This window comes from Pipistrellus kuhlii, unplaced genomic scaffold, assembly GCF_014108245.1.
Source record: "Pipistrellus kuhlii isolate mPipKuh1 unplaced genomic scaffold, mPipKuh1.p scaffold_m20_p_11, whole genome shotgun sequence".
In the NCBI taxonomy this organism is placed as follows: Eukaryota; Metazoa; Chordata; class Mammalia; order Chiroptera; family Vespertilionidae; genus Pipistrellus; species Pipistrellus kuhlii.
In genome coordinates, this window is record NW_023425416.1 from 51,699,241 (window position 1) to 51,709,655 (window position 10,415).

At 72.0% G+C, this 10,415-nt stretch overlaps 2 protein-coding genes across 2 annotated transcripts in view; one reads left to right on the forward strand and one right to left on the reverse strand.

Annotated features, from left to right (window-relative positions):
* The window catches only part of INKA1 (inka box actin regulator 1), a 29,337-nt gene that overhangs the window by 3,883 nt on the left and 15,039 nt on the right, over window positions 1-10,415 (reverse strand). The gene's annotated exons all lie outside the window — the stretch shown is intronic.
* Window positions 85-10,187, forward strand: CDHR4 (cadherin related family member 4). Its single transcript, XM_045579582.1, is given in 20 exon segments — window positions 85-247; window positions 544-728; window positions 1,013-1,175; window positions 1,261-1,349; window positions 1,997-2,107; window positions 3,846-3,949; window positions 4,912-5,048; window positions 5,204-5,369; window positions 5,451-5,604; window positions 5,774-5,867; window positions 6,080-6,283; window positions 7,556-7,674; window positions 7,878-8,028; window positions 8,105-8,151; window positions 8,154-8,327; window positions 8,541-8,683; window positions 9,094-9,150; window positions 9,246-9,348; window positions 9,500-9,530; window positions 10,018-10,187. Coding segments are annotated over 20 exon segments (2,337 nt in total). The 5' UTR covers window positions 85-198; the 3' UTR covers window positions 10,074-10,187.

Consider the following 10,415-nt stretch of genomic DNA (forward strand, 5'->3'; position numbering starts at 1 on the left):
GTCAGGAAGGGGTGCGGGTGGGGAGGTGGGGGAGTGGGTGGTGGGTGGGGCCACCACCTGGGAGGCCCGGGAGGCCCGCCCACCCAGTGTGTTTGAGCAACTCGCCTGGCAACAGGCGGGCTGGCAAAGGCAGCTGGCTTTCCTGTCCCCTCCGCTGTCCCAGTCTGCAGGCTCCCTGCCGGGGCATCAGCTGGCGCTATGGCGCCGGTCAGGCCCCTGGCCATTCTTCTTGCTCTGGCTGTGTCTGGTGAGGAGCTGGTGGGTGGGGAGCCCCGCTCTCCCCCTTCCACACCCTCCACCGTGGAGGCCTGACCTTCTCAGAGAAGCTGCCTGGAGGGGAGAGGAGGGGAGGGCCGGGGCTGAACTCCGACCCCCTTTCCTGCCTTGGCTTCTTCCTCAGCCAAGTCCTCGCCCCAATCTGCGACATGAGCAGACTGCAGGCCGGGTGTGGGGGCAGAGGGTAGCCCTGGGCTCCCCTGGGCGGGGTTCTAGGTGCGAGGGCGGGGGGGAGGGTGCTCCGGCATGACCACCTCTCCCTCCCAGACCTCCACGGCCTGCCCTGGTTCGTCAATGTCTCCGAGAGCCAGGGGCCCGGCGCCCTCCTCTGGTCTTTCTCCTTCAACTGCTCCTCCGGCACGCCCTCCCTGAAGCTGCTCTGGGTGCAGCCGCCCAGCCCCTTCTTCAACCCGCCCAGCCTGGCCCGGTGGCAGGGGCTCCATGTGGGGCAGGTAGGTCCCGGGCAGCCGGGAGCAGGGAGAAAGGGCAGACCTGCAGTCACAGAGCCAGAGGTTGGTGCCGGGCCTTAGGGACCGGCTCCTAGCAACGCTCCGATGGCGCGTCATATTGTGGATGATTCACACTCGACCCTCTGGGGGCTGCTGGCACCCCGATAGAAGGGCTGGTGGCCCATGAATGGGGCCGAGAGGAGTGTGCCAGTGGAGACCGGGCAGGAGAGTGTTGGGAGGTCCCGGGGGAGGAAGCCCAGCCCCCAGCAGGCCCCCTCCCCTCACAGCTGACCTTGAGCAGCTCCGCCCGGCTGGACGCCCTGGCCGTGAACCACTATGAGCTGCAGCTGCAGGTGACCTGCGGCAGCGAGGTGATCGAGGGGCCCCTCTCCGTGAACGTGCAGCGGGACCCTGACCGCGCCCAGTGTGCTGGCCGGTTTGCCAGCCCAGGTGAGGCCAGGGCGGCAGGCAGGGCGGCAGGCAGGGCGGGCGGGCGGGCCTGGCCTCAGCACAGCCTCCTGGTCTCCCTGGGCAGCCGGCGAAGTCATCCAGGTGCCGGAGACGGTCGCCCCGGGGGCTCGGCTCTACACCGTGCTCCCCGGCCTGGAGCTCCAGGGAGCGCAGGTGAGCCAGCAGGCGGCAGCCTGTGCGTGTGCGTGTGCGTGTGTGTGTGCATGTGTGTGTGTGTGTGTGTGTTGGGGGCGGCAGCGTGTGTGTGTGTGTGTGTGTGTGTGTGTGTTGGGGGCGGCAGCCTGTGCGTGTGCGTGTGCGTGTGTGTGTGTTGGGGGCGGCCGCGTGTGTGTGTGTGTGTGTGTGTGTGTGTGTGTGTGTTGGGGAGCAGGTGGGGGGTGCAGAATGGAGGCGGCTGGGGAAGCCCAGGCTCAGCCCCTGCCTGGCCGGGAACGGCCTGCAGAGGGAGCCTTTTGCGCGCAGCTGCGTCTCTGCAGGGCACACGCTCATGAGGGCGCCCTGCCCATGGCTGTGGCCATGGGAACCTCTCAGGGGCGAGCTCAGCTCTCTGTGCTCTGAATTCCCCACGAAAATCCTGTATCACCGTGTAACGTGAAAATACAAGTGCAGTTCACGCGCGCACACACACACACACACACACACACACAGTGAACGGCTTAGACACAGGATTAGGGCCAGGGCCACGGGGCCAGGCTAGGGTAAGCCGGTGTCCGGGCTGGGAGGGCTGGGTGTGGGCTGGTGGGGATTTGACAGGGGTCCTGGGGCACTGGGCGGGGGACCTAGCATCTCTGTCGGCTCAGGCGAACATCACCAGCGCCCAGGACCCGCCATACTTCCCGGGACCTTTCTCCATCAGCGGGCAGGGCTGGCTGCAGGCGCCCGCCCAGGGCCTCAGAGGCCAGGCCCCGAAGGTGAGTGCGACTCGGGAACGGGACGCCCAGGGACCGGGCAATGGCGGGCAGCCGCCCCCTCCTGGAGACATGCTTGCTCTCGGCCTCTCCCAGCCCAGGCTGCACCCGCACCCGCACCGGCCCCGGGGCCCCGGGGTGGCCAGCCCCACCGCGGCCTGGGCGGGCGAGAGCTCTGCGTTCCAGAAGGAGCGGGTCCTGGCTCTGGGACCCAGGGTGCCTCGAGGAGAAGGGAGCTCAGAGCTCACACAGGGAGGCCGTGTGGGTGCGGGGCCAGTGCCCTTGAGGGAGGTCGGGAAGTTCCTTCTTTAAAACTCCTGGGCCTTAGGGACTGGCTCTATCGTCATATCGTGACTGACTCAGACACGACCCTCTGGGGGCTGCTGGCACCCCGATAGAAGGGCTAATGGCCCACCAATGGGGCTGAGAGGAAGGTGTCAGCGGGGAGCCCGTCTGGGAGGAGAGGGTGTGGGGAGAGGGTGTTGGGAGAGGGTGTGGGGAGAGGGTGTTGGGGAGAGGGTGTTGGGGAGAGGGTGTTGGGAGAGGGTGTTGGGAGAGGGTGTTGGGAGAGGGTGTGGGGAGAGGGTGTTGGGAGAGGGTGTTGGGGGGAGGGTTGTGGGGGAGGAGGGTTGTGGGGAGAGGTGTGTGTGGGAGAGGGTGGTGGGGAGAGGGTGTGGGGAGAGGGTTGTTTGGGGAGAGGGGTGTTGGGGGAGGGTGTGGGGATGGATGTGGGGGAGAGGGTGTGGGGAGAGGGTGTGGGGAGGGGGTGTTGGGGAGGGGGTGTTGGGGAGAGGGTGTGGGGAGGGGTGTTGGGGGAGGAGGGTGTGGGGATGAGGGTGTTTGGGAGAGGGTGTGGTGGGAGGGAGGGGGTGTTGGGGAAGAGGGTGTTGGGGAGCGGGAGAGGGTGTGGGAAGAGGGTTTGTGGGGGCGAGGGGTGTTGGGGAGAGGGTGTGTGGGGAGAGAGGTGGGGCGAGAGGGTGTGGGGAGGGGTGTTGGGAGATGGTGTGGGAGGGGTGTTGGGGGGGGGGGGGGGTGTTGGGGAGGGGGTGTTGGGGAGAGGGTGTTGGGGAGGGGGTGTTGGGGAGAGGGTGTTGGGGAGGGGGTGTTGGGGAGAGGGTGTTGGGGAGAGGGTGTGGGGAGAGGGTGTTGGGGAGAGGGTGTGGGGAGGGGGTGTGGGGAGAGGGTGTTGGGGAGAGGGTGTGGGGAGAGGGTGTTGGGGAGGGGGTGTTGGGGAGAGGGTGTTGGGAGAGGGTGTTGGGAGAGGGTGTTGGGAGAGGGTGTTGGGAGAGGGTGTTGGGGAGAGGGTGTTGGGAGAGGGTGTTGGGAGAGGGTGTGGGGAGAGGGTGTTGGGGAGAGGGTGTGGGGAGAGGGTGTGGGGAGAGGGTGTTGGGAGAGGGTGTGGGGAGAGGGTGTTGGGGAGAGGGTGTTGGGGAGAGGGTGTGGGGAGAGGGTGTTGGGAGGGAGCGTGTTGTGGGTAGAGGGTGTTGGGAGAGGCGTGTTGTGAGAGGGTGTTGGGGAGATGGTGTTGGCGAGGAGGTGGGCGAGGGTTGTTGGGAGAGGGGTGTGTTGGGGAGGGGAGAGGGTGTTGGGAGAGGGTGTTGGGGAGAGGGTGTGGGGAGAGGGTGTGGGGAGAGGGTGTTGGGGAGGGGGGGTGTTGGGGAGAGGGTGTTGGGCTCCTTGCGGAGGTCGGGGTCTGCCTCCTGGAGAAGCGCCCAGTTCCCTCCGGTGTGTGTGCCCGCAGCTCTTCGGGCTCCAGGTAATGCTGACCTGGGGGCGAGGCCGCCGCTGCCACGGGGTGCTGGGCGTGAGAGTCCTGCCGGCGCCCGCCAGCCAGCTCTCCTTCCCGTGAGGCTCCCGGGCGGGCGGGCGGGCGGGCGGCGCAGGGGAGGGGGCTGCTGTGGGTTCAGCTGTTGCGGGTGTCCCTGCAGAGGGGCTGGGCTGCTGGGGGGGGCAGTCCCTGCAGAGGGGGCTGGGCTGCTGGGGGGGGCAGTCCCTGCAGAGGGGCTGGGATGCTGGGGGGGGCAGTCCCTGCAGAGGGATGGGCTGCTGGGGGGGGCAGTCCCTGCAGAGGGGCTGGGCTGCTGGGGGGGGCAGTCCCAGGGGGAGGGGCTGGGCTGCTGGGGGGGGGCAGTCCCTGCAGAGGGGATGGGCTGCTGGGGGGGGCAGTCCCAGGCAGGGGTCTGGGCTGCTGGGGGGGGCAGTCCCAGGAGGGGCTGGGCTGCTGGGGGGGCAGTCCCAGGAGGGGCTGGGCTGCTGGGGGGGGCAGTTCCCAGGAGGGGCTGGGCTGCTGGGGGGGGCAGTCACAGGAGGGGCTGGCTGCCTGGGGGGGGCAAGTCCCTGCAGAGGGCTGGGCTGCTGGGGGGGGCAGTCCCTGCAGAGGGGGGGCAGTCCCTGGGCTGGGGGGGCAGTCCGGAGGGCTGGCGGCCTGGGGGGGCATTCGCAGAGGGGTGGGATGCTGGGGGGGGGCAGTCCCAAGAGGGGCTGGGCTGCTGGGGGGGCAGTCCAGGAGGGGCTGGGCTGCCTGGGGGGGGCAGTCCCTGCAGAGGGGCTGGGCTGCCTGGGGGGGGGCAGTTCCACGGAGGGGCTGGGCTGCCTGGGGGGGCAGTTCCAGGAGGGGCTGGGCTGCCTGGGGGGGGGCCGTCCCAGGAGGGGCTTGGCTGCTGGGGGGCAGTTCCAGGAGGGGCTTGGCTGCCTGGGGGTGGGCAGTCCCAGGAGGGCGGGCTGCCTGGGGGGCAGTCCCAGGAGGGGCTGGGCTGCCTGGCGGGGGGGGGGGGCGGGCGGGACCCCAGGAGCCGCCTATGCCTTAGGGCCCGGAGCCTGAGCGTCTCGGTCCCGGAGGACCTGGCCCCCGGGAGCGAGGTGGCGCGGGTCCGGGCGCGGGGCGAGGACGTGCGCTACGACCTGCTGGTGCCGGCGCGCGGCCCGCGCTTCTCCATCGGACGCGGTGAGGGGCGCGGGTGGGGGTACGGGCTGCTCTGTGGGTGGTTCGGGGTGTCCACACCGAGGACGTGCTGGAGCTGCGGCGGGAACTGGGGCTCAGCGCGCTCCGGGGGGGCCGGGCCGGGACCCACCGAGCCCTGCGCCCCCCTCCCCGCCCAGCCGACGGCGTGGTGCGGACCTCCGCGCCCCTGGCCGTGGCGGTCACACCCTGCAGTGTGCGGGCCTTCGAGGGGCTGCGGCCGGGGCTCAGCGTCCAGCTCGATCTCACCGTGAACGTGACCCCGGTCAACCGCTGGCCCCCGCGCTGCCTCCCGGCGCTGCTGCTGTGAGTTCCCCGCCCGGCCTCGGCCTGGGGGGCACCGGCCGCAGCCCCGCCCGGCCGGACCACCCTGCGCTCTGCTCCCAGGACTCAGGTCCCCGAGACCGCGCCCGTGGGCACCCCGCTGGGCACCTTCACCTGCGAGGACCCCGACTCCCCGGACTCCCCCCTCCGCTACCAGCTGCAGGCCCACAGCCCCCGGGACCTGGCCAGCCTGCGCCTCCGGGACCGGGTTCTGGAGGTGCCTGGTGCCTGCCCGCAGGGCGCTTGGGGATTGGTGGGGCGAGGGTCTGGGAGAGCAGCGGGGAGAAGGACCTGGGAGCCTCCAGGGGTCGGAAGGTATGTGGGTGCCCCCAGGCTGCCCAGGGTGCTCCAGTGCTCACAGGCGGGCCCTCCACCCCTCCCGGCAGGTGAACGCCACCCTGGACTGCGACGTGCCCGGGGCCTGCTTTCAGCTCGCCGCCTCCCTCCTGGTGCTGGACAGCGGCCAGCCCCCCATGAGCAGTGAGCGGCCAGCAGGCTGGGCGGCCCGGGCCTCTCTCAGGACAGGGTCCTCCTCCTCTCTCCGAACTGGAGGGCTGTGTGTCTCCATTTCTTACGGGGAAGGGGGCAGATCTCCTCTCTTAGCTGTTCCCTCCCACCAGCCCCCCCCCCCAGGGCAGGGACCATCCCCCCAGCCCTTCCCCGGCCAGCACCCTGACCGCTCTGGCCTCCAGCTGAGGTGCCAGTGCTGGTGACGGTGACACCGGTCAACGAGTTCTCGCCGGCCTGTGCCCCTCGGACGTTCCGGGTCCGTGAGGACGCAGGGCCCCGCACCCTGCTGGGCTCCGTGGTGGCCTCAGACATGGACTACCCACATGCCGGCACGGAGTTCCACTCCCCCGGTGGGCCTGCCCCCTTCGCCGTGGACCGGCTCAGCGGTACCTCCATGGTAGCGGGTGTGGGGCAGAGGCGGGGGGGCTGGGTGCGGGGCGAGGGGGGGGCTGGGTGCGGGGCGGGGGGGCGGGTGCGGGGCGGGGGGGGGGCCTGGGTGCGGGGCAGGTGCGGGGGCTGGGAGCGGGGAGGGGGGGGATGGGTGCGGGGCGCGGGGGGCTGGGTGTGGGGCGGGGTGCGGGGGCTGGGAGGGGCTGGGGGCGAGGGGGCTGGTGGGCTGGGTGCGGGGGGTGAGGCGGGGGGCTTGGCGCGGGGGCTGGGGGCTGGGTGCGGGGTGGAGGGGGGGGGCTGGGAGCGGGGCTGGGGGGCTGGGTGCGGGGTGGAGGCGGTGGGGGAGGCGGGGGGGGGCTGGGTGCGGGGTGAGGGGGGGGCGGAGTGGGGGGCTGGCGGGGTGGGGGCTGGGTGGGGCGGGGGGGGCGGTGGGGGCTGGCGGCGGGGGGCTGGGTGCGGGGCGGGGCGGTGCGGCCGGCGGCGGGGGCTGGGTGCGGGGTGGAGGCGGGGGGTCTGGGGCGGGGGAGGCTGGGGGGAGCGGGGAGGGGGGGCTGGTGCGGGGCGGGGGGTTCGGGCGGCGGGGGGCTTGGGTGTGGGGCTGGGTGCGGGGCTGGGTGCAGGGCAGCGGCGGGCGGGCGGGTTGTGGGGCGGGGGGGGCTGGGAGCGGGGCGCGGGGGGGCTGGGTGCGGGGCGTGGGGGGCTGGGGGGGGCTGTGTGCGGGGCGGGGGGGTCTGGGTGCGGGGGGTGGAGGAGGCGGGGGGGGGGGGCTGGGAGGGGGCGGGGGGGGCTGGGGGTGCGGGGTTGAGGGGGGGCTTGGGTGCGGGGCGGGGGTGGGGCGGGGCGGCGGGGGGCTGGGTGTGGGCGGGGGGGGCTGGGTGCGGGGGCTGGGGGGCTGGGTGGGGGGGGGAGCGGGGGCTGGAGGGGGGGGGGCTGGGTGCGGGGGTGGGGGGTGGTGGGGGGGGGGCTGGGGCGGAGAGCGGGGGGGGGGCTGGGGTGCGGGGTGGAGGGGGGTGGGTTCGGGGGGGGTGCGGGGCGGCGGAGGTGCTGGGTGTGGGCGGGGGGGGGGTTGGGTGCGGGGCTGGGGGGGCTGGGTGCGGGGTGGAGGGTGGGGGGCTGGGTGCGGGGCGGGGGGGTGGGTGGGGGGGATGCGGGGGGGGAGGTGGGTGCGGGGTGAGGTGGGGGCTGGGAGCGGGGCGGGGGGCTGGGAGCGGGGTGGAGGCGGGGGGGGGGGGGCTGCGGGCTGAGCCACGGCGCGGCCATCCCTCCAGGGGCGGTCCGCCTGCTGGGGCCGCTGGACTATGAGCAGCAGAGGCTGCACCAGCTCCCGGTGCTGGTGACTGACCGCGGCCACGGCTCTGGCTCCTGCACCGTCGCCGTGGAGGTGGAGGTGAGCGGCCGAGGCCTCGGAGAGGACGGAGGGTTCAGACGGCCCTCTGGCTCTCCGGGTCCTCCTCCGTGCCTCAGTTTCTCATTGGCTGGCTGGGGGAAGGGGCTTGTGCGGAAAGCTCTGTGGCCTGCTGCCCAGACCCAGGCTCTGGCTTTGGCGAGAGGCCTGGGGCCTGGGGGGGTGACCCGGCCGCCTGCCTGCAGGATGTGAACGAGCACGCCCCCGAGTGCGAGCCCCCGTTCCAGGAGCTCGCCGTCCACGCGTCCCCGGGCAGCAGCACGGAGGTGGCCAGGCTGTCATGTCGGGTCCCACAGGAGCCACAGCGCCTCGCCTTCTCCTACAGCCTCGTGGGAGGTGCGGCCGGGCCCCGGGGGGCGGGGAGGAGCAGGCCAGGTCGGCCATGGTCCCCTCCTCCTGCCGCTGCTCTCAGGGACCGGCCAGGGCCGCTTCCGCCTGCAAGGAGCCGCCCTGCTGCACGAGGGACCCCCCCATCGGGGCCGTCGCCCCCAGCGCAGCCCCGGACCTTCGAGCTCCTGATCCGGGTGGCCGACGCGGGCCCCTCCGCCCCCCACCTCAGCACCACGGCGACCGTCCTAGTGCACCTGGTCCCCCCGAGGGCCAGCACCGCCGCCACCAGCACCAGCGGCGCCACCGTGAGGGGCCCCGGGCCGCGCATGGGAGGGGCTCCTGGGGGTGAGGAGACCCAGTCTTCCGGGCGGAGCCTGGGGGCAGGCATTCCAGAGGGAACCCCCCTCAGTGCCCAGAGCAGTCCCAGAGCGAACCCGGGTGTGGGTGCCATGCCCTGAGGGGCTCGGAGGCGGGTGCCTGGGCGTCGGGCAGGGCAGGAGGAGGCTGTGCCGTGTCAGGTGCCTGCGGCGGCCGCGACACCCCGGCTGGTGACCCTCACGGACCCTTTCTGGCGGCCGGAGCCCTGGTTTGTGGTGGTGCTGACGGTGACCGGCGCCCTGCTCCTGGCCCTGGGCTGGCTCCTCTGCCGGCATTCCCGGGGGTAGGGGCTCGCTGCCTCCCCCAGCCCATGCAGGGCCCACCTGTGAGGGGCGGCTGCAGCCAAGATTCAATTACAAAGCCCTGGGACCAGCAGACAGGCTGACAGTCAGGGAGCTGCCCTCCCTCCAGAGGGCGCAGTCAGAGGCACAGAGGCCGGGAAGGACGCCGTCTCAGGGCTGGCAGAGCCCAGGTGTGGTATGGGGTGGGCATGGAGGCGGCCCAGGCTTGGCCTCCCAGTGCGTGGTGCCTGGGGCATTGATCCTACTCCTTACCCCCGCCCTCCACGGGTAGCGAAGTGGATGCGGTAGACAGGCACCGGCTCTCCCCAGCGCCAAGGAGAGGTGGATGATGCCGGCGCCCGGGCCAGCCGGCCTGCGCCCTCACGCCCAGCCCTTCCTCCTGGCATCTTAGGTGGGCCCAAGGGCTACGGGCACCGAGCAAACCAGCCCCGGCGCTGCTGCTAACCAAGTCAGCCTCCCGCACACCCCGCTGCCTGCAAGGGGGTCCCCAGCTGGGCTGAGGCCCCAGCCTCAACCTGCGGTCCTGCTTTCCCTTCGCCCCAGTATCCAAGGCACCGAGGGGTCCTCGGAGGGGTTCATGGAGGCGCCCAGGAGAGAGACACCCAGGATGGAGACGCCAGAGGCACCTGGCAGCATCAGGAGCCTGGTATGTCAGCCTCTGCGCGGGGCACAGGCTGCTGGAGCGCTCCCGCCAGCCCTGCCCTGCCCTGTGGGTGGCTACCCAGGGCGGGTGGGGACGCAGGAAGGCAGGCACTGACCCTGGGACGGGCTCCCTCACGTGCCTCTTGCTCCCACAGCGACATTTCGATGGCAGAGCCCAGGACTCGCGTGAGCCCCCTCTTCCCAAACCAGCCCCTCCCAGACCCCTTTCTCTCGTTCCCCATCTCAGCATCTCCCACCGCCAGGCACCCCCCCCCCACGCTTTCCCTGAATGGGGTCTGCTCTCACCCCCACTCAGCTCACAGCCAGCGTTTGTCCAACACCCGGGGGACCGGGCATAGTGGACGCAGAGCTGGTCTGGCCCCACCCACGGGGGCAGGGAGGGATGGTGGAGAGAGGAGGGCGCCATGATCACCAGGGCATGGTGGCAGAGTCCCCTGGCCCTGGCTCAGCAGAGCAACTGTCCGGTTTCCGGGAATCCAGGATGCGTCCTGTGCATTTGAGCTGGACCTCAGAGAATTTTCTGAGGAAGGAGGGATGGGGGACAGGGGGGAGATCGAGCGGAAGGGGGCTTCCCCCGGAGCCCTGGGGTGGGGGGAGGGAGCCATTCTGCCGGGGCCAGCAGCGTCTCCTCTCTCTGACCCTCTGCGCGCAGGGACAGGCAGGGACTACCTATTCGACACGCGCATGGGCGCCTGGCGCTGGCTCTGAGCCACGGAGCTGCCTCACGGCTGCCTGGGAATCTCTGCACGTGGCCCTGGGCTGCGCTTCCAAGTTGATTCAATAATAAACAAAATTACCAGCAGCAGAGTCCCAGCCTTGTCACCCACCGTGGGAGGAGGGCTGAGGTCTGTGCCTCCTTGTTCTCCGGGGACGGGCGGAGGAAGGTGCGTTTGGGGAGGCGATGTCCAGGCCGCGATGGCCCGATTAGCTCTCTGCGGAGCCGTCTGTCCTGCGGGCACGGGGGCCGTTCCCTCCAGCTGGGGCAGCTTGCCCGCGTCGGGGAGGCTCTCCCGGGAGGGATCGGAGCTTCCGCACCGAGAAGGGGGTTGG